General features: G+C 35.8%; 1 protein-coding gene and 1 non-coding gene across 7 annotated transcripts in view; one reads left to right on the forward strand and one right to left on the reverse strand.

The window, feature by feature from the left end:
• Positions 1-4,194: 4,194 nt before the first annotated feature.
• On the reverse strand, positions 4,195-4,268 carry Trnat-agu (transfer RNA threonine (anticodon AGU)). The gene has a single exon. It is a non-coding gene; the product is annotated as a tRNA-Thr (tRNA).
• A 3,334-nt stretch (positions 4,269-7,602) lies between these two features.
• LOC144968879 (phosphatidylinositol 4-kinase alpha-like) overlaps positions 7,603-22,979 on the forward strand; it is a 110,597-nt gene continuing 95,220 nt past the window's right edge. For 3 of the 6 annotated variants that reach the window (XM_078907695.1, XM_078907697.1, XM_078907694.1), the window contains exons 1-4: positions 7,603-7,790; positions 12,419-12,535; positions 14,518-14,611; positions 22,416-22,501. In XM_078907695.1, the coding sequence (XP_078763821.1) occupies positions 7,701-7,790; positions 12,419-12,535; positions 14,518-14,611; positions 22,416-22,501 (387 nt within the window). In that variant the 5' untranslated portion in view covers positions 7,603-7,700. The remainder of the gene's footprint in view (positions 7,791-12,418; positions 12,536-14,517; positions 14,612-22,415; positions 22,502-22,979) is intronic. The other 3 variants (XM_078907698.1, XM_078907699.1, XM_078907696.1) reach the window with 1 other exon arrangement.

The raw sequence follows: 22,979 nt of genomic DNA on the forward strand, positions 1-22,979 counted from the left end.
AGTTTTACTCATTTTTTTTCCTAAAGGCACCACGATGATCATGTCGTTGGTATGGTGTGCCCTGAAATCGTTTATTCCACATACCGATTGATTCCTTCGTGCACATAGAACCAATTTTGTACACGTCGATTTGTACCTATGACTTGGTGACTGGTTGGGTTCATCTCAACGTGTTCATATATACAAGTCTGACATCCGAACGCAATTTGGGCCTCATTGTTGTTTGTAACCACATTTCTCAAGCACCCAAGAAATGTGGTGCTTGAGAAGGATGCAGAGAATATCGTTTACTGCACACAAAACGAACGAAGAAGTGCTAAAACAAACATACCAACAAAGGAAACTAATGCCCTTAATAGTGGATCGACAACTATCCTTTTTCGGACACATAGTAAGGAAAGATAAAAATGAATACCTGGCAAGTTGTGGAAAAATACCTGGTAAACGCGCCCGGGGGAGACAAAGAAAAACACTCATAGACCAACTGAAGGGCTTCACCAACCTAACAATCCAAGAGCTGTTTGAAAAAGCAAGAGACAGGGAGGAATGGAGAGAGATAATTCATGCAGTATCCGAAGCCTGGACCAGGCATGGAACCTAGAAGAAGAAGAAGTTGTTTGTAATAGACAATATTTTACGTCATTTTTTTTTTTTTGAGCTTTCGATTACAACAATGAGCCCATAATAAAATGGGCTATCAGACCTGCAGATTAGTGCACGTCGGTTCATCTTAATTGATTGACAGAGACAGACCGAAAGAACGTTTTTCTGTTCAAAATGAGAAAGAAGTATTGTTGATGTGGATAGCAGTGTTGTTATTATGTATGTCAGGCCATGGGCCAAGATCTACAAGTAGGCACATTGAAATGTTATTTATATCAACGGAATTAAGCCCTCAGACTGTTTATATAACGTTCATCCAGGAGGAGTCACATAATGATGGTTCTATTGAAAATTAACGGATCTTTCCCTCATGGCCTTCAATGCGCCGTTGGCTTTAAAATCCACTCAAACAACCATTTGTAACTTGGACATCTTTGGCTAAACTTGATATTTGGTCGTTTAGTAGACTACACCAAATTTTTACATAGATTGTACCACTCAACTTGGAGGAAAACTTATTATGTTAGAAAAGTAATAGAAACCAATAAAATAAAATCAATTTATTCATCAATTCATCTCCATCGGGATTGTTTTCTTTTGGGTCCACGCCAACTCAAGTAAAGACAGAACGAAGTCATACAAGTCTGCGCAGTCTGGGTTTGACCGTGGCCTTCGCAAAGTTATGGCCTGATACTCAGCGGCGTGGCATGCTTACAGTATAAAGTGGTGCCAGACGAAAATGACTTACACATGCTACAAGTGTAAATATAAAAGAAAGAAAAAAAAAACTTACATACTTGTAAAGTAAATTTGCATGGTGATGTTTCTATTCCTGCAAATCTTTTCAATAATTTGTTTATATAAATCACGAACGAATATATTGATTGGAGTTTGGACACTGAGGGAAATGGCTAAAGGGACACATGCAGACATTGAATGTCAATCGAACAAAGGGTAATTTCAAAACTTACAAAGCGTAAGAATGTAAACAGCCCATGGCCTATAAAAAGAGTACTGTAGTTACGTCATGAAACAGCCCCATTCCACTTCGGAAATCAAACATGACACCATACAAGATCTCTCTGTCTCTCTCTCTCTCTCTCTCTCTCTCTCTCTCTCTCTCTCTCTCTCTATCTATCTATCTATCTATCTATCTATCTTTCTACCTATCTGTGTGTGTGTGTGTGTGTGTATGTGAGATGAACGCACACGCACACACACACACACACAAACACACACACACACACACACAAAGTCAAACACGCATATTCACGCGAAGATCATGCATTTAGCATATAGCATCACTATCAAGAAATGTTTGACTTAACTCGTTCACATTCCTTCATATCAATTTTTGCAGCAATAATAATAATAATAATAATAATAATAATAATAATAATAATAATAATAATAATAATGATGATGATGATGATGATGATGATGATGATGATGATGATGATGATGATGATGATGATAATAATAATAATGATAATAATAATAATAATAATAATAATAATAATAATAATAATAATAATAATAATAATAATAATAATAATAATATAATAATAATAATAATAATAATAATAATAATAATAATAATAATAATAATAATAATAATAATAATAATAATAATAATAATAATAATAATAATAATAATAATAATAATAACAATAAATTAATATATACAATAATCACGACACAGAGAGAGAAACAATAAATGAACTTGTTAATAATCGTGATTTCGATAATAATAAAGATGGTCGAAGTTACCATACTATGACTAGGACGTAAATGACCAACATTAGCTATTTTTCCCCAGTCCAACAGAGTTGGAGCAAAAATGTCTCGGCACCTGAGGCGGGTTTTTTCTCGTATGTGAAGATGGTAAAAATTCGAGCCAGGTATTCAATGTGGCAACATTATAGTACATTATAGTAATAGCCTTAAATGGAGCCAGCAAAGATCCGCTCCTTGGAATCGTTTGAGTGGGGAAATCCAGTCACTCGCTCAGCCATAGTACACAGTCGCTGACGACAGTCATCAACGGACTGTGTGAATCGGGAGATCGTGGGTAGAAGGCGTTGTGACAGAAAGGGAGTCTGTTTCGCACTGTTGATAAAAGGCGATATATACCATTTCTCAGTTTTATATATTTTAAAAAATGCTGTTATCCATTTTTAAAACATGGATGTGGTGCCAGGCACCATATGAACCAATAGAGCCACGCCCCTGCGATACTGACCAAAAATGAAGTCAAAATGCCAGTCCTTTTGGGTTTCAGTATCAGGATATAACGATAACGATGGCTACGGTGACACTGACCAAATAATGACGTCAAAATGCCAGTCTTTTGCCACAAAAGAAAACAAATCGTGAATTGTATTCAATAGTTCAACCAATGAAATAACTTGTTTCCATGACCTCTACTCACGAAAACTCACTAGGCGGTGCAAAAACCAAATAATGACGTCAAAATGCCAGTCCTTTTGGATTTCAGTATCAGGCTATAACATAACGATAACGATGGCTACGGTCTAACACGTTGGGGTTTGGGCAGTGACATCTATATGAAGTCCTAGGGTTTGGGAAAAAGGATAGGGCTTGTATGTTACGCTTCAACAAGTCTTCCCTCTTCCCTCGTAATGACGCATAGTAACTTAGCTACTGGCTCTAAACTATCGGAACAATGGCGAAAGCCCTTATGAAATATTTCTCCGACGAGCATAAAAGTGTATCCAGAGGAGAAAAACATTATAAATATGATCATGTTTTGACTTTTATACATTCTGATCACATTATGTAAAGTTCTAGCCAGCATGAAGAATAAAAAGTACCGATTTTCTTTGTTTAGAACCACGCTGCTCGCCGTTGCAGAGCGACGCGACATCAGACTATTATATCTTATTAGTTTTACACCGAAGAGGGTTTGCGGTATCCAAGAACTTGACTAATCTGTCATTTATATCTTCTTCTTTCAATACATCTCAGCTATCAGTACATTATTACAATGAACACAATAATTCGAGAATGGCGAACATGTAGCCTACCTACCGTACTCGATGGGTGACCAGTGGGTTTTGTGACATTTTTTGTACAAACTATGAGATCTCTTGCTCAACGGTTGGTCAGGCGTTATGTCTTTGTGAAAGGCATTTCATACAACTTTCTTCATCCTATCGGAGACGGGCGTATAAATTTGGAGGACCCCCTGCTTTTTGGCAACATTGTCTTTGTCAGAAAAATGTATACGCACCTAACGGGCTGCTTGTGTCGTCCACCAGGGAAGAGATGTATTACAAAGCCCTGTTAGTCTCTTTTAAACGATCCTTGAAAAACTGTTCCATGTTATGACAGAAAAAATAGAATCAGCTATTAAAACTGAGCTGATACTGAAAGGGTTCAAGAAGAAAAGCTCGCCCAGGATTGTTGAAAGCAATTTTAAACATAAGCGGGGGGTAAAGATGTGAGTGGTAATAGATATCTAGGTCATTCATAATTAAAAAGAACGAAGACCAAAATTTGGAATTATTTTGTTAAAAACAAATAATTCAATAATAATAACAATAATTTAAAAAAAAAAAAAAAAAAAAAAGGCTCCAGGGGGATTCGAACCCTCGACCTTCTGCTTACTAGGCAGACGCTCTAACCAACTGAGCTATAGAGCCAGCTGATATTACTTCAACTTTATAAATTATAACTAATATTACCAAATTTTATCTTGTGAATGGATTAACAGATTTTTTGTTTGTTCATTGATATGTAGATCGATAATCTCGTGTGAACTGCACAATATTCTGTTGTGTATTTCCATTGTAACCCCACTGTGATGCTACACAATAAACATCGTGTTTAATTTGCCAGCTTGGCTTTTATTTCATTTTTTTTTTCTTTCTTAGCATTCCATTAATTTGGCATTCTTTTGTCAGGGACTATTATAAGCCTTTTTCACTGAACAGTAGTTTTTACAAATGATCACTGAACTTATGGAATCGGAGCGAGATCTGGCTCTTGCAGTGTTAACCAAGCTCATGCTATTCTTAATCTGAAATGGTATTATGAATGTTGTCTTTTGGATATAATAACGCTAATCTATAACAAACTACTCTGGAAAGACAAATCAGGGAAAGCACAAGTGAATAGGGGATCGATGTTTGTTAGTCGACCAAAGATTTTTTTGGTTCTTTGTTTGTTTGTTTTGATTTGTGTGTGTGTGTGTGTGTGTGTGTGTGTGTATGTTATTTTGTTTTGGTACTGTTTTAACTGGGATAATCTTGATTGTATCATAGTTATTTTGTTTGATATTTTATTGAAAAATATCTGGCATTTATAATGAGTCGCTGACAGCCGACTACCACTTTGTTTTATTTTAGAGCCAAATTACCCGAAAACTTTTGTTTGTAAATTATTTGCCCCGAAATCCACACTTCGGAAGGGGTACAAAAGGCATAGAATAGCAATATTATTGCGACCTTTGTTTTAAGTGTATTTGTATTTTACCCTAAGGGCAAATATACTCCGATCATTAAAATGATCGTGCATTCAATAATTTTTTTAAACACCAAACTGTACATTTTAAAGTATCGAGTCACCACTCGGATTACTTTATTGTCTGCTTTTGGCAATGAAAAAGAAAAGCGTAATTGTTATTTCATTACGTTGAGTGAGATGCTATAGTCTGCCCTTGGCGTTTAAACAATGTGATTAAAATTTCTTTATTTTCCTCGATTGTTAGCATTGTCTTTGGCTCGTTAATTTATTTTTCTGTAATATTAACCGGCAAGCCTGATAGATTGTGTTAGAGACTGTCTTGAGAGAAGAGAGAAAAAACTTTAGATGGGCAATAATCGGTATCGATGTGTCTGAAAGGTCATCAACCTTTAGTATCGATTTTTTAAAAATGCTAGTAATAGTAATAGAGCTCACAATTTTTACGAAACCCGCCGAAATCCAGTCCCAGGTTCACTCCCCCAATGGTGTACACTTCCCTGAGTCCCCGGTTCAATCCCCACTGCTACCTGCTTCCCATAACTTTGTCGGGTTTCGGTGGGTTTTGTAAAAAAGAAACACCAACCATATCCGGTGTGTGGCACCTTTCTATCGAGTAGCTTATCGGCCAAATGGAAATGGAATTGTGGAGCGTCACCACAGGACGATTAAAGCCATGGCAGAGAGGTCGAAAGGGGATCCAGTGGAAGCAGTATACCATAATGGTACAATGTGGCTCCACAAAACGGACAGAAAGAAGAGAGTGTGCCACAGACCTCAGTATTTGCTTGGAGAGTGAAGGGGTACGAGTGTAAAGCTGAAATGGAGGAATGAAGTCAGAGTTGACGATGAATCTGGGTCAAACCTGATAACACGAGGTGTACGACAGAGTGGCATAAAGGGACTGTCAAGAATGTTGATGTGGAGGGGTTCTGTGTGTGTTTTTTTTCAATGATTGACAAATGTTCTACATTGTAATTGTTACCAATTAAAAAAACAACACAATATTATCCATCTATCATTATGGAAAGTGTGATCTCTCAAAGAGTATCCGAGTCAATCACTGCATGAACATGAAGCAGACTTGAATGAAGGAAACATCAACGTGAGAATCCGCGAGGGAAGATAGTGACTGTCAGTCAAATTACGAAATGAATTGTAGTGAGGTGAAAACAAATCTACAAATAAGCGAGTGAGACATCCGGAAAGCCATTGCGGGTAACTAAACATTGATCTAAATCTTTACAATCGATACAAACTACAAACACAAACGCTGAAAATGAAATCGTTTGTATCGTTTGGTCTCCGTTCGAGGCTGGTGATTAGGAACTTTTGGAGCAGGAAAATGTTGCGCACAAATGGATCTCCCGTTTATTAGTCTTTACAATGTAGATGATACACTTTTCGTAAAAATCAAACATGCACAAATAAAATTCTATACTAGTTAAAATAATCTATATATGGCAACATTACTTTAAAAACCAGGGTCCAAATATTCCTTGTTTTGTTCACGCAAGCGCATAAATTTTGAATAATTACCATTGACGTGGTCTAAAAATAAATCGACAGTGATTTAGAAAAATGTTAACCTTTGTTTCAGAAAAGTGGGCGGAGCAGGCACTTATGTTGGTAACAACAAGAGATGAAGTGATTTGAAAAGTGCCAGAAAACAATAGAGAATAACATTTTTTTGCGGCGGTGATGGGGTTTGAACCCGCGACCTAATTGGTACGACAACTCCGGCTGGCCGGTAAGAGCGTGACTCTACCATATGAGCTATCCACGAATCCAAAAAAATTCGTATCAAACTCATGTCGTTCATTATTAGTGCCTTCTCTCACCGACTACTGGAGGTAGCGGGTACACACACACACACAACCAATCGTTTCTATGTTATATGTTTGTGTTGAGAATATTGGCTATTAAGCTTAACTGCTGGCCAGGTAACTTTGCGATGGTTGTGTGTGTGTGTGTGTGTGTGTGTGTGTGTATGTGTGTGTGTGTACCCGCTACCTCCAGTAGTCGGTGAGAGAAGGCACTAATAATGAACGACCTGAGTTTGATCGTGACCTTCGTTATTCTCACGAAGGCCACGGTTTGATACGATTTTTTTTGGATTCGTGGATAGCTCATACGGTAGAGTCACGCTCTCACCGGCCAGGCGGAGTTGTCGTACCAATTAGGTCGCGGGTTCAAACCCCATCACCGCCGCAAAAATTTTTTTATTCTCTATTGTCTTCTGGCACTTTTCTACTCACTTCATCTCTTGTTGTTACTAACATTTGTTTCATAATATATGACTATCTAGATAGTATTTAATACATGATCGTATATTTATGAGTATGTGCTTCTTTTCCCACCAAACAACTATATAATAATGTTATTTCTTTCTATAATTTGCCACGGAAAGTGAGCTGTCAGAGGTATGATCACGTGTTTTACCACGCGCTGTCTTTTGCTTTGTTTACACGTGTTGTCTTTTGCTTTTTAGGTACGTACTTAGTGAGTACTGAGTATTGGGTACATGTATCGATTACTGCTCATCGAAACAGATATGGATTTATCATTGTTTATTTTGTATAAGGCGTAAAAATAAATTGACACCTCTCTACATGGCATCGAGCGAAACAGATTTTCACGCTCAAAGCCTTTTACAACTTGCTCGGTCGCTTGGAGCAATAAAGGACACACCATGGCAAAAGGTAATTAGAGAAGGAAAACGAATTTGATCGAAGTAGAAGTTATCTATACTCAACTCTGGACTCTAGATTAAAGAAGTAAGTCTAGAGGAAAGAGAAGTCTTGAGTCTGAGCTGAACAGGAAAGGACACCCTGTCACCCCCGCCCAAAGGGTACCATTACTATCGTAAAAAAGGGGAGGCCTTCCGAAAGCTCCTCGTGCTAAGGGAAACAACTCAAATATTCCCATAACTAACCCTAAGAAAAAATTAAGGCCACCTCCTCTCTATTCAATTCTCTCTGCGAATAGAGTGATTCTAAGTGATTTCCTCTATTCATGATTCATAGTGATTTGCTCTATTCTAGGCACTTTGATAACTCCAGTCCAGTGGCCGCCGATAGGCTCACTGTAAGGTGAAACTCGTTTTTTGGACCTTTACTGTTTTGGTCACCATGGCGTTATTTGTGAACCTATGTCTATGTGACTAATGTTGGTATCATTTTAAAGGGCACAAAACAAGCTTTCTAACGGTGTATTTCATTCTCAATTCCGGATTGTATGTCTCAGAAAACTTATGTAATAAAAATGTATAAATTTTTGAATTATAAGAACTTTTTGAATTATGGATACATTTTAATTATACTTCATACATCGATAGACAATTAATTGAAGAACATCTCTGCCAAATTTCATCAGAATTGATACACTCGCTCATTATTTTATTTTTCCCGCCATCAACCCCACTTTATTTGACAAAAACCTCTTATTTTTTTCCATTTTCATTTATCCTTAATTTTTTCCATACTTTTCATACATGAAAATGATTATTTTTAAAGCTTATTTTCTGACCTTTAAAGTGATACCTAACACTTGCCATTTATTTTTTAATTGAAACAAAATTACTGAAAACAATAAGTGGGCATGTTGACTGCAAAACTCAAAATTTCCCGATAGCCGCGAGATGCTCGTTTTGAGGCAGCAGTGAGATCACAGACTCTCTCTGTAAAATTGACAAAAAATTTCAACAGAAAAATAAAAATAACCGTAAATCGTTGAGAAACAAAAAAGGTATCAAATTTTATGTTTTTTCAAGTCCCATCCCCTTGACTGGGTCAAATTAAGATATTTTGAGTTTGAAAATTTTATCAAAGTGCCTATCTATTCTATTCGCAGTTCTGCGAATAATGATTTCCTCTATTCGCAGTAGTAGTAGGGAACAATTTTTTTTGCCTTTCCATGCATCATGAGTTTCATTTCCTGACCATAAAAATTACCATTCACAGTCCTCATCTTCCTCTAGAACATTATCCTGACTACTAGCACTCTATCGTTCTTTCACTGTGAATGATTGAAATTGGTGACCCTTCATTTCCCTACCCAGATAGATAGACCAACATCCACTTATAATTGTACCAAATTATTGATATATGCAGGCAGTTTTCGTTATTCGCAGTAGCACTGCGAATAGTAGTAGGTACTGCAACTAGTAGATATATCATTCATTTCAGTAGCCTTCAAACCTCAAACTTTATTAATTTATTGTTTAGATGATTGGACATAAAATATAAATAAATTACAATCACTATGAAGTTTCAAATATTTATTTATTTATATTATTATTATTATTATTATTATTATTATTATTATTATTATTATTATTATTATTATTATTATTATTATTATTATTATTATTTATTTATTTTTTAGAATTAATACTATTATTATTTTGCGAAACGATGTGGTAGCTGTGGTAGTGGTAGTAATGATGATGTGATGGTTGTGGTTGTAGTGTCGGTGGTAGCGATGATGACGAGGAGGATGATGTTATAAAGGTGGTGGTGGTTGCTATAGTTTTGATAACAGTGCGGAGGTTGCTGTGGTAGTAGTAGTATTAATGATGCTGTGGTGGTGGCTGTAGTAGTAGAGGTAGTTTATTGATGGTAACTTCTATTATTTGCAGGATCATGAGATATGAGTCGAGCAATGGTGAGAGAGAGAGATTCCTGGAACTCTATAAAATATATTTATATAAATAGCATCTGTAAATAATACAATAAATGGGGACGGAACTATTCTCATCAAAGTAATCTGATAGTTGAGCTGATAGATTTCAAGATGTGAATGAATGATCAAGTCATTGGATTGTGGTAACAAAAATAAAAGACTTGAAGGAAAAGTTGAAATGTTCAAAATTTCAATTCTGAGTCCCACAATATGTTTCAATCATCCCTCCTCTTCTTTCCTTCTCAAACTGACACACTGTCTTTCAACTTCAAGCCATTTGACAACATGCCATTTTGAACAGAAAATACAGTGTTGTGTTCAGTGAGGGGACAAAGACTAATATCAGAGACAGGAAAGTGCAGTACTACTGCGAATAAGCACTTCATTTGCTTCTATATGATGTCAGAAAATATAATGTAGATATTTATTTCAAATTCCATGCTTTAGTTACCCTCAATGCTAATTTTTCTCAATATTATGCATTTCTATTATTATTATGTAGTGATGGCAATGTACCAATGTGCACACATTACAGCAGGTCTGATCATGGAACGTAATGGGCTTGATTTTACAGTGTTGTATTGTAATGGACAATACTTTGCCTTAGTTTGAGAGTACAGTCCACTCTGACGTAACTCTTTTTGGGATCAGTGAAAATGTTGTGATTAACCGAAGTTGAGTTTCCTGTCCACTATTGCAACATTTTTGGAGACGCCATGTTTTTTTTGGCAAGTTCTGTCTGAGTTGGTATAGGAGATAAATTGGCTCATTTATGATTTGAAGTTTTTTTCTGTAACGTGATATCGTTCCTCTTGTTAGGGGAAGCCAGGGATTCTCAGTCTTAGTGTTTGTTTGTTTTCTAAGTTGCTTTATCTTTTATTGAATTCAGATAAAATGATGGGACACTGATTTCACTGCCACTTGGTTAAGTTTTTATAGCAATTTTGATTTGACCACTAATCAGTTTCATACCATATATATGTCATTTTCTACCCATTGTCTAGACTATGCTCAGCCCCCTTGCCTCATATCTTATGGTCACAAATGACACTGCACAAATCCATATACTGCAATGCTGAGCTCTCTTTTGTCTCTAATAGAGTGTTGACACTTATCATTAAATTTTAAAGCCCCGCCCCTTCTCAATTCTTCAACCTGTCATGATTTATTTCATGATGAAATTTAATCACGAGATTATATTTGATTAACTTCTTGAATTTGCCACTTTTTGATGAAAATTTGTTATGATTAACCGAAGTTTGTTGCAATTAACCGGTGACTTTTATTTAGAATTAATTCTAATTCCATTTCATGGGTGATGTTGTGATTAACCTAAAGTTGCAATTATCCGGAGTGGACTGTATTTCCATTACAACAATTCAATGAGCCCAAAACAATTTGAGTAATCAGACCTGCCAATATGTGCACGTCGCAATGTAATATATCCCATTATTTTCATTGAGATTCATCGCAATTTTTTTTTTTTTAAATAAAAAATTGGCTGCTATTTATCTTCAGCAACATAAAACATCTGGCCAACAAAACATGGGGAAAATTGCTCCACTCTGTAGGGACGCTTTTTTTAATGAAAGTACCCATTTTAGACCACCTCGACCATCAGCTATCAACTCTTACCTTGAGTCACGAGTGAAACTTTTGACGATGGTCGTCTCACTGTTGCGTCACTTATGAATTCATTATAGCAAGGCATGGCTGACTGATGATAACACTGGCTAGGTTAATAAATAGGCAGTTTAACGAAAATTCTAAATAAATGTGTTACCCTTGCAATTGAAACCAATATCATCTGAAAGAGCTAGCAACACTAATTTTGAAGTTTTTAATTCTGTTTCTATCTTAATTAGAAATAGAATTATCATAGTTCAAAGTTTGAAATTTCAGACTGATTTTTACCCCAAAATTTCAATTGGAAAGTTTAGATCTCCAAAATCGCATCCAACTTGTAATAAATGGCTAAAACAGTCAGTATGAAGTTCTTATTAATGTTATATACCAGAATATTCATCGAATCAAGGACAATGCATTTACATTAATAAATAGAGGAAGACAACAATGGGAAAAACCCTTCTTCAGCGAACAACAACAAAAAATAAATAAATAATGAAAATATAAATACACTTACTAAAAAAAAACAGATATACGACAGAGAAATAATAAGTACGTCCTCTCTGTAGAAAAATGATGGTTTTTTCCTTGTAAATCATTTCTCTGCTAAGTACTAATATATTTGTTGTTCTGAATATCAAATACTATGGGTGGAAATCATTCTTTTTGAGTTGGTATGTCATTTTATTTAGATTTAGAGTAGGGGAGAGAAGAAAAGAAAGTAATTTTTCTGATATCTCTGGTGTGATTGCATTTGTGGCTGATAGGATTATTTTGTGATGTTTTCATTCCATAGGTCCAATGCCTGATAGGATTATTTTGTGATGTTTTCATTCCATAGGTCCAATGCCTGATAGGATTATTTTGTGATGTTTTCATTCCATAGGTCCAATGCCTGATAGGATTATTTTGTGATGTTTTCATTCCATAGGTCCAATGCCTGATAGGATTATTTTGTGATGTTTTCATTCCATAGGTCCAATGCCTGATAGGATTATTTTGTGATGTTTTCTTTCCATAGGTCCAATGCCTGATGGCCATGTGTCCCAAGGAGTCGGCCAATCCAATCCAGCTAGATGTCAGAGGTCAGAATGCCATTATAGCTCTTGGAGTCTACCTGCTGGAGTCTCAGTTGCAGGTAGGTGTCTTTACTGTGAGATAGCAGTTTAAAAAGTTGTGGATGATAGTATGGAACAGCTGACCTGTGATTCCTTGATTTTCAGTAAAAATACAGATATCTACAATTGTTTGAAGCTTTATAAAGTTTGATTACACAAATCACATTCTCTACATCACTATTTTTATAAGTGATTTCAGTATGCTTCATAGTTGATGTGATCTTAATATCAGGTTAGATATCCTGAGTCACATCACTCGACTCTCATGGGCTTGTATTCGCATCCCTGGTTACAAGTTCTGTGTATTCATTCCTTTATGAGAGGGCTTGTGTGTTTCTTGTGTTCAATAACTCTATAAAATTTTATGTGATTATATAAAGCCACCTAAAAACTCTTTTTACTTACACATATTTCCATTCAAATGTTTCAAAGTATATAACCTGGATGGGGATCCTGACCTCCCATGGCGGGCAGGGAGGTACATACTGTGCCTTCTATCCCCTTCTGTTATCCAACATGCTTTCTGTCTTTGTCTTGGAATGAGATTACTTGTTTTTTTCCTGGCCCTCGTCAGAGTCCTGGCTGGGAGGGAAACAGTCAAATGCATAGTTATTGTTTTGGGAGATGATATTTTTTTCCTTGTAAATCATCTCTCTGTTATGTATTATTATATTTGTTATTTTTAATGTATAATGTAAGCATTTGAGTGTATTCCTCTTTGTTGGATTTTGTACTTGTGTCCAGATGAGACTTATAGGTGATCTCAAACTAAATTCTATGATGGTATGCTCTTGGAATCTACATCTGATCCCTATTTGTTCCCAGTTCCCCTATGTCTTACTTTCTCTTGGGTGCTTTAATTGTAATTCTAGAACTTTTTATTATCCCATTTTCTTCCTTTTTACTGGCGCTGATATAACTTAAATGTGTTTCAAGCGCCGTAAAACCCTTAAAAACAAAAACAAACAAAGAAAATATATAACAGAATACTAAACTCACGCTACCTTTTTTTCGGCTAAATCAGAGAAAAGCTTTCAGGCTTTTTCTTTAAAAAATTTTTAGCAAAGGTCATCCCTGTAAACTCACCTCACAAGAAAGTTTTGAAAAAGTAAAGATTTCGAGTTTCTTGTAACATGCATTGTAAAGTACAAGTGTAGTCGTCTTTTGAGGCCTTAACGGATTAGTATTTTTCATGGGTTTCTGATCATGAAAGATACCCCTCCCCCCAAAAAAAACCAAAAAAAAACCAAGACTTTTACATAATATATTCATATGTATTTTTTCTAAAGTGGAAGTTGTATTTACTTACACATTTTTTCTGTTAAATATCCAATCGGCAACCATAATCCAATAATTCACAATAATAACAATATAAGTTACCATATTTTGTGATAGATAGCAAAGTCACAATCTTGGTATCAACACTAATATTATCCAATAGATTTTACTTTGGTTAAAGAATGGCACAGTTATTTTAGCCCAATGGACCCATATGATAGACCTAAACAACAGATATGATATATGAAAACATGGTATACCATTATTTAGTTTTGAAAACCATTTATTTTATTTCTATTTGAAAATCCTATTCAGCTATACAAACAACTGGAAAAAAAATAATAGTGAAATTTACTGGGGAAAATACAAGTCAAACCCAGTTGATGCAGGATGATTTTATTATATGGAAAACCCTCATGATTTGTGCTACTTGTTTGTTATTGTATAATTCAGGGATGCCCTTTTTTCTGGATAAAGCCAGGAAATGGCTGTCTAAAATTTTCCGACTGACCTTGTTGATGAAAGCATTGGTTGTTTAAAGGCAACCGTTAAGGGGAAGTCAGATGGACATGTATCCTTTTTTATGATTTAAGGGTGATACAAATTTGATGGAGAGATGCTTTGCATGAAATATTTTCATTTATGCTCTTTGCGAGAAAACTTTTCATGCTTTTTTATTTTTAGCAAGGCATCCCTGATAATTCTATTGCTTTTCTGTCCTCAGCATATCGACACCATTTTAAAATACCTTTTGGCTGTCCTTGAGAAAATGCTCACAGCGCAATGGCTGGATGGTCCCATTGGAAACAATAAGCACTGTGAGTTTCAAGAGTTGTCAAATGTGACCTATAACCTCAAAACGGTATTACGTTGGGATGAATCTGATGCTCAAATTGGATTTTATGCATGAAATATAACATTTGAGTTAAAATAAATGCCTTCATTTAGGACAATGAGTTTTGATGATAATAATGATATCAATGACTATAATAAAAACAATAGTAATAATAATAATAATAATAATAATAAATAATAATAAATAGTAATGATAATAATGAAAATAATGATAATATAAATAGTAATAATAATAATAGTAATGATAGTACTAAAAATAATGACACTTTAGATAGTAATAACAATAATAATGATAGTCATGATAATATGAATAATAATGATAATAATAATAATAATAATAATAATAATAATAATAATAATAATAATAATAATAATAGTAATGATAGTACTAAAAATAATGACACTATAGATAGTAATAACAATAATAATGATAGTCATGATAATATAAATAATAATGATAATAATAATAATAATAATAATAATAATAATAATAATAATAATAATATATAATAATAATAATATAATAATAATAATAATAATAATAATCTTTTAATATTAGTAATAGTATTTGTGTTTTGTGTAACCTATTGTCTTTGTATATGTAGTTCCTTAGAGCACTTTGTGAATTCTGTGTTGTGTACAAATTAATGATTACATTACATTTTATACTTATGGAGCTAAGATTACGTGACCTTAAAGCAAATAATAATAATAATAACAATATAATAATGATAATGATGATAATAATAATAATAATAATAATCGTTGTAGTAATAATAATAATAATAATAATAACAATAATAATTATTATTAATATTAATATTATAATTATAATGATGATAATAATAATAATAATAATAATATAATAATAATAATAATAATAATAATAATAATAATAACAATAATTAATATTAATATTATAATAATAATGATAATAATCATAATAGTAATAATAATAATGAAAATGATAAAATGTTATGAATAATAATAATTATATTGATAATAATGATAAAAATAACGGTGATGGTGATGATGATGATAAAACTAATAATGATAATTAAGAAGGGAAAGAAGAGTAATTATAATTCTGGTGCATTAATATTGATAATGATAATGATGATGATAATAATAATAATAATTATAATGATGATGATTGTAATGTTTGAATGGGTATTAAATGATAATTTAATAATGCAAAGGTGGATGGATGAAGATTAAAGTTTATTGATAAGCATGATACAGAGTTGGTTGCTGCTTGCCGGCAGGATACAAAGATAACCAAAAAACAGGAAGTGAAAGTAGAAGACTGGAAGTATTGAAAGTGAAAGTAAATTATAAAACAGGGGATGTAATTCATTAAATTAATTACTTGGAAACATTACATCACTCCTCTTTTTAATAAAGAAAATGTAGTTGATTAATTGATATATTTACAACAACAAAATGTTTAAAGATAAAGCAGGGAAACTGAGTTGAATATAATATAGTAGCAATAATAAATTGATTCACAAATAAATTGCAAACATCTTGCAGTTCTGTCTAGATCAGGAAAAGGAAAGTAAATTAATTGTCCCAGACTTGATGATGTCGTATACTCTGATATTGTTCCAATGATAGCATAGATCTTTCCTCCTCAGGGTGAAATCATAGTAAGAATAAGAAGAGTTTAATGATAGTGGTACACTGCTAACTTGAGTATTTGAGTAACTGATAACACACATATTATATATGTATTAGTTTTTTATTAGAAAACCTTCCAGACACGGGCACAAGGTTTTCACATTATGGTGTAGTGGGAACTGATGTCATGCCAAGATTTTAAGACTAAATCTTAAATATAGTTTTTAAATGCTTGTAGTTATCACTTTAATGAAAAAAACCTTCCAGGCACGGGCACAAGGTTTTTTTATTTAATTATTCTTATCCACCATATATATATATATATATATATATATATATATATATATATATTATATATATTATTATATATATATTATTTATATATATAATTATTATTTATTGGTTTCAACTTTTAACACTACGTATTGAGGATTTAATTAAGACAATTAATTATTTAGTACAAAATCGTCAAATTTTTTGGGACGACGAATGTTGCGATGGGGTCTTATCGGGGGGACCATTTGTTACACAATTTTCGGGTGTTGGTGGTCGAGGCGACTTTTTGAAGAAGCTACTGTTGCGAGTAACTTGCTGTTGACCTCTTGCAGCTGTGATCATGGATCCTTTCTTTTGGGTTATAACAAGAGGTTGTGATTCGTATGGGGGGTCGCGTTTTGTAAGGTTGTTGTGTTTTAGGAGAACGGGATCGCCAATTTTGAGCTCTGAAGGCTTTACATATGTTTTGTTGTCAGCGTAATGCTTCATTTTGGTTTTTTGGTGGACGTCTTGTTCACGCAATGAGTTATCTTCGAAGGATTTGGTGGTTTGTGGGAGCATTGTTCGAAGTTGTCGGCCGAAAAGTATGGTTGCAGGAGCAACGCCTGTTGTGCAGTGTGGAGTTGATCTGTATGATGTTAGAAATCGGTACAGTTGTTGTTTTAGCTGTGGAGTTGGGGTATTTCGGAGTGTTTTTTTGACCGTTTTCATGAATCGTTCAGTTTCGGCGTTGGCACGAGGCCACAATGGGGTAATTTTGCGGTGTTTGATGCCCATGTGGTGACAATAGTTGGAAAAGTCATCTCCGTTGAAGGGAGGACCGTTATCAGTTTTCAATGATTCCGGGATGCCGAATTCTGAGAAAATTTTGTCCGGGCGGGGAATAACGCTGTGACCTGGAATGGAGTCGAGTATTTCCACGATGGGGTAGCGGGAATATTCGTCTGTAACGACCAATATGTACTGGCCATTAGGCAGATGACCAAAATCTGCTGAGAGTTCTGTCCACGGGGCTGATGGAAGCGGGGACATTTGTAACGGTTCGCGTGTTGTTTTCGGTGTAGAAATTTGACACAGCATGCAGTTGTTTACAGTGTTCTCTACTCTGTTCTGCATGTTTGGTATCCAGACCTTTTCCCTCAGTAAGGATATAGTTTTGACTATGCCTTGATGTCCAGAATGTGCTAGTTTGATGGCTGTTTCATAAAGCGATTGTGGTAGGACGATTTGATGACCCTTTAGTATGACAGGGAGTTTGTCTGCAATGGCGAGTTCAGAGCGGCAGAGATAGAGCGTTTGAAAAAGCTTTTGGTTGACTTCTTGAGAATTGGTGTACCAATTATTGGATCGTATTGATTGGGTTTGGTCTTGTGATGTTTCGTGTGCCACTTCTTCTAGGGTCATGGATTTTGGTGTGGAAGTGTGTGTGAGGTAGTTAATGTATTCTTCGGCTATGGTTTGTTCTCTATAGCTTTGAGAGTGTGTGACTGGGTGACGACTTAAAAAGTCGGCAGGATTGTCAAATCCTGGCCTTTAGCAAATGGTGAAGTGGTATGGTAGCATGCGTAGTATCCAGCGTTCAATCCTTGGCGATGGCCTGGCTTTAGGATTTGAAAAGATGGTGGTAAGAGGTTTGTGATCGGTGTGTATTTTGAAGGATGATCCGAAGATGTAAATGTGAAAATATTCACACGCCCAAGTTATTGCGAGAGCCTCGTGTTCTGTTTGCGAGTATCTCTGTTCGGTTGGTGTAAGTGGGCGGCTTGCAAACTGTATAATGTGACCGTCTTGAACAAGTACTGCCGATATCCCTATGGGACTTCCGTCTGTATAAATATCGGTTTTCTTGTTTGGGTCGAAGTAGGCTAAGGTGATTGCTTTGCTCAGAGCTGCTTTTAGAGAGTTAAAATCGGTGGTATGGATGGTTGTCCACTCCCATGGGACGGTCTTTTTGGTGAGTAGGCGCAGATTGTGTGTGAGTGATGCGTAGTGTGGAATATGGTGTGCACCGCAAAAATTTATCATGCCGAGTAAGCTACGCACCTCAGAAGCATTTGTGGGTGTAGCTAGGTTAAGAATTGCTTTGACCTTCTCGTGGCTAGGAGTGACTCCGTCCTTGCTGAAGGTGTGTCCAAGAAATTCGATTGATGTTTGGTTGAACTTGCACTTTTTTTTGTGGATAGTGAGACATTTTTCTCGTAAGCGGTGGAGCAATGCCCGTAGGTTGGCGTCATGATCTTGTTGCGAATTGCCAAAGCAGAGGATGTCATCGCTAATGTTAATGACGCCTCGCAGACCGGTGAGTGCTTGTCTGATCTGTTCTTGAAAGATTTCGCTTGCGGAATTTACTCCAAAGAAAAGACGGCGGTATCTGCAGAGTCCTTTATGCGTGGCAAATGTTGTGATGTATCTTGATGCCTCGTCTAATTCAATTTGGTTGTATCCTTGATTCAGGTCTACTTTGATAAATATTTTCGCTCCGGATAGTTCAGTTTTTAGCTCGTCGAGTGTAGGTGTCGCGTGATGTTCACGTTTGATGGCTGTATTGGCAGAGCGCATGTCCACACATACACGCACTTTACCAGGTTGCTTGGGTTTTGGCACAACAACGATAGGAGATACCCATGGGGTAGGGCCAGTAGCTTTCTCGATGACACCCGTTCTTCATCTTTGTTGAGTTGTTTTTCAACGTCTTGGCGGACATGAAATGGAATGCGTCGGTAATGCTGCGCTATAGGTTAAATGTTTTGGTCTATGTGTAGTTTGACTTGAGTGTTTTGCAAGCAGCCTAGACCGGTAAATAAGTCTGAAAACTCTTGTACGAGAGCACTCTGGTTTGGTGAGATATGATTGATGGTGTCAATCAATTGCAAATCACGGCATGTTTGCCAGCCTAAGATGGGGCGTTCATTTCGATCGACAACGTAAATAGGAGCCGTAGTTGATGTGGTACCATGTCGCAGTGTAGCATAGAAGACGCCCAACACAGGAATGTGTGAAGGAGAGCCGTATGCTGAAATTCGTTTGGATGATGTTTGTAGCATCTGTTTGGGATTTAACTTGTCAAAGTCAACCTTTGCTAAGAGATTGATCGTAGCACCTGAGTCAGCAAGAAACTGAAATTCATGGTCTCCTATCGAGACAGCGAAGTGAGGAAGGTTACTTCCCTTGTTTGTGGCAAGCACGTATTCTGTATCATTGTAGTTGTACGTGTCAGTCGTGGGTGTTGAGACGATTGACTGGAGTGTCCGAGTCTGAGTCTGAATTTATGACGTGGACGCGACACCTTAGGTTGTGACTTTGACCTTGTCTTCTGTCTGAGTCTGAATTTATGACGTGGACGCGACGCCTTAGGTTGTGACTTTGACCTTGTCTTCTGGAATGAGATTGCGATTGAGATGGCTGGTCTTGATGACGTGTTGTAGTAGATTTGCATCATCATCTAGTCAGCTGATCCTGCGTAGGACGTTGCTTCCCGAACTTTCTTGCGAAACAGATTACGGTTTTCCGCCAGTCTACTTGCTTGAGTTGCTGTCATTCCCAGCCATTCACATATATCTTGTTCCCAGCTTCTTGTTGGTCTACCTCTTCCTCTCTTGCCGTCTACCCTTGTCTGCAGAATGTGCTTTTCTAATGATTCGTGGCGAGTCGTGTGGCCAAAATAGTTTAGTTTCAATTTCTTTACAGTTTGAAGAAGAATTGGTGATTTTATTCCGATCCTTCTCAGGACTTCTTTGTTTGTTTGTTTTTCAGTCCATGATATTCTGAGTATTTTTCTGTAGCATGCCATTTCAAAAGCTGTGATCTTTGTGCTCTCTGCTTTGCTGATAGTCCATGCTTCGCATCCATATGTTGCAGTTGGGAAAACAACACTTTTGAGGATTTTGATTTTTGTTTGAATGCACTGCCCTTTCCAGATATTATTCATCTTTTCTAGCTTTGATCTTGCCATTGCTAGTCTCCTCCTGATCTCTGGGGCCGATTTCCCGTTATACTCAATCCTGGCTCCAAGATATTCAAAATTCTTTACTCTTTCTATTTCTTCTCCATTGATTTTTATGATGGCATCTGTTTTGCATTTGTCAGTATTCATGATTTTGGTCTTCTTTATATTCAGCTTAAGGCCTTTGGTCTCGCTATGTTCCTTTACAGATGTTATTAGATTCTCTAGTCCCCCCGGTGTTGTGGACAATAGTGCAGTGTCGTCTGCGTACCTCAGATCTTTTATGGGTAGACCTTGCATTTTAGGTTCGTTGTAATTACTTCTCCTGACATCGTTTTCCACATCTCGCATTATACCTTCAGTGTAAATGCTGAACAAATGGGGTGATAGAATACATCCCTGTCTTACTCCTTTTGTAACTTTGAACCATTCTGTTGTTCCGCTTTCTAGTTGTACCGCTGATTGTTGGTTCTCATAGAGGGATCTTATCAGGTTTCTAATTCTAGGATCAAAGTTCATCTCCAGGAGAGTTTCCCATAGTTTCTCATGATTAACACAATCAAAAGCTTTCTGGCCTCCACACTTGTTTTATAGACTATTCGAAAGCTTTTGATTGTGTTAATCAGATTTGCATACCGAGGCAAAATGATGTAGTTTGTTACATGCACGACATGTTTTGTTTCGAGCGGGACAGTGGTTTTGACCTCCAATGTGTGGCCATTCACCTCCACAATTGTTGCATTTGCCATGATGATGACGTTGATTGCGGGGTAGGGTAGATCGTTGTCTTTGATTATTGTGATTTTGACCGAAGTTCGTATTGATTGCGTTTACAGGAGAATCTGATGCCATGAGCTTTGCCTGGACTGTGGTTAGTTGCATGGTGCGGGCATAAGTCAGAAGGTCAGCCAAACTAATGTCTGGACTGGATAAACCTTTTTCACTTACTTTTTGCGATTTACATCCTGATATTAGCTGTGATTTAATTTCGGCATCCGCGTCGTGGAACTGACAAGTGAGAGATAACTGTTTCAGTTCTGCGTAGAATTCCTCGATGTTATCAGATGACTGTGTGTATGTCGAAAAACATATCGTTGGTATTCCCTATTGCTTTGTGGGCTAAAATGGTTGGTGATTGTATCACAAAGTTTTGAAAAGTGTGTCTCATTGCCTCTCGGAGTTAGTTGTTCTTCAGTGAAGGTATCAACGATGTCATTGAGTTCGTCACCGGCAAAGGTGAGTAGCAGCGCTTTTTGTTTTTCAACGGACTCTATTCCGTAGCCAACAAACAAGTTTTTCAAACGAGAGACCCACTTCTGCCATCTTACAGCTCGACCTGCTGATGCACAGTCGAATGTTGGGTAGGTAGGCAAGCTTAGAGAAGCCATTGTTTACAAACACGATTGTGATGAACTATAGGTTAAGCATTTGATAAAATACTCTATTTGAAGTAGTAAATATTTGTGTGGATGTACCCTCTCGTCGCCAATGTAATGTTTGAATGGGTATTAAATGATAATTTAATAATGCAAAGGTGGATGGATGAAGATTAAAGTTTATTGATAAGCATGATACAGAGTAGGTTGCTGCTTGCTGGCAGGATACAAAGATAACCAAAAAACAGGAAGTGAAAGTAGAAGACTGGAAGTATTGAAAGTGAAAGTAAATTATAAAACAGGGGATGTAATTCATTAAATTAATTACTTGGAAACATTACAATGATTATGATAATTAAAAAAATAAAATTATTATTATCATCATCATCGTAATTATTATTATTATTATTATTATTATTATTATTATTATTATTATTTTATTATTATTATTATTATTATTATTATTATTATTATTATTATTATTATTATTATTATTATTATCATTATTATTATTATTATTCATTCATTCATTTTGTATGTTTTATCTACCAGATTTGCCTATGAGTGAGTCTTTTTCTTTCTGCCTGAACACTATTTTATCTGACGTTGCATTTCGAAGCCTCAAGTACAAAGACATGGTGAGTAGGTATCTAGGAATTGATACTGATTTATTCTCATAGTCCCTCTATACAGCTGCTTTGATGTAAATTTGCTGCCGTTTCAGTTTTTTTCTCTCCTCAAATAGAATCAAGAGATATTTAGCATAGTTCAGCCTGCATATATCAATAATTTGGTACAATGATAAAATAAAGTGCGACATTAGTGGATGTTGGTCTATCTATCTGGGTAATCATTGAAATAAAGGGTCACCAATTTCAATCATTCACTGTGAAAGAACGATAGCGTGCTAGTCAGGATAATGTTCAAGAGGAAGATGAGAACTGTGAATGGTAATTTTTATGGTCAGGAAATGAAACTCATGATGCATGGAAAGGAAAACAAATTGTTCCCTCTCATTTCTCTGGTGTTTGGAAACGGCTCCTGACTCACATTTTCAGGTGGAAAATAAATTGTGGGCAGATAGCGGTGTAAACTCTTTAAAAAAGAAATTATAAT

This window comes from Berghia stephanieae, chromosome 3, assembly GCF_034508935.2.
Source record: "Berghia stephanieae isolate SIO BIC M18660-M18661 chromosome 3, UCSD_Bste_1.3, whole genome shotgun sequence".
In the NCBI taxonomy this organism is placed as follows: domain Eukaryota; kingdom Metazoa; phylum Mollusca; class Gastropoda; order Nudibranchia; family Aeolidiidae; genus Berghia; species Berghia stephanieae.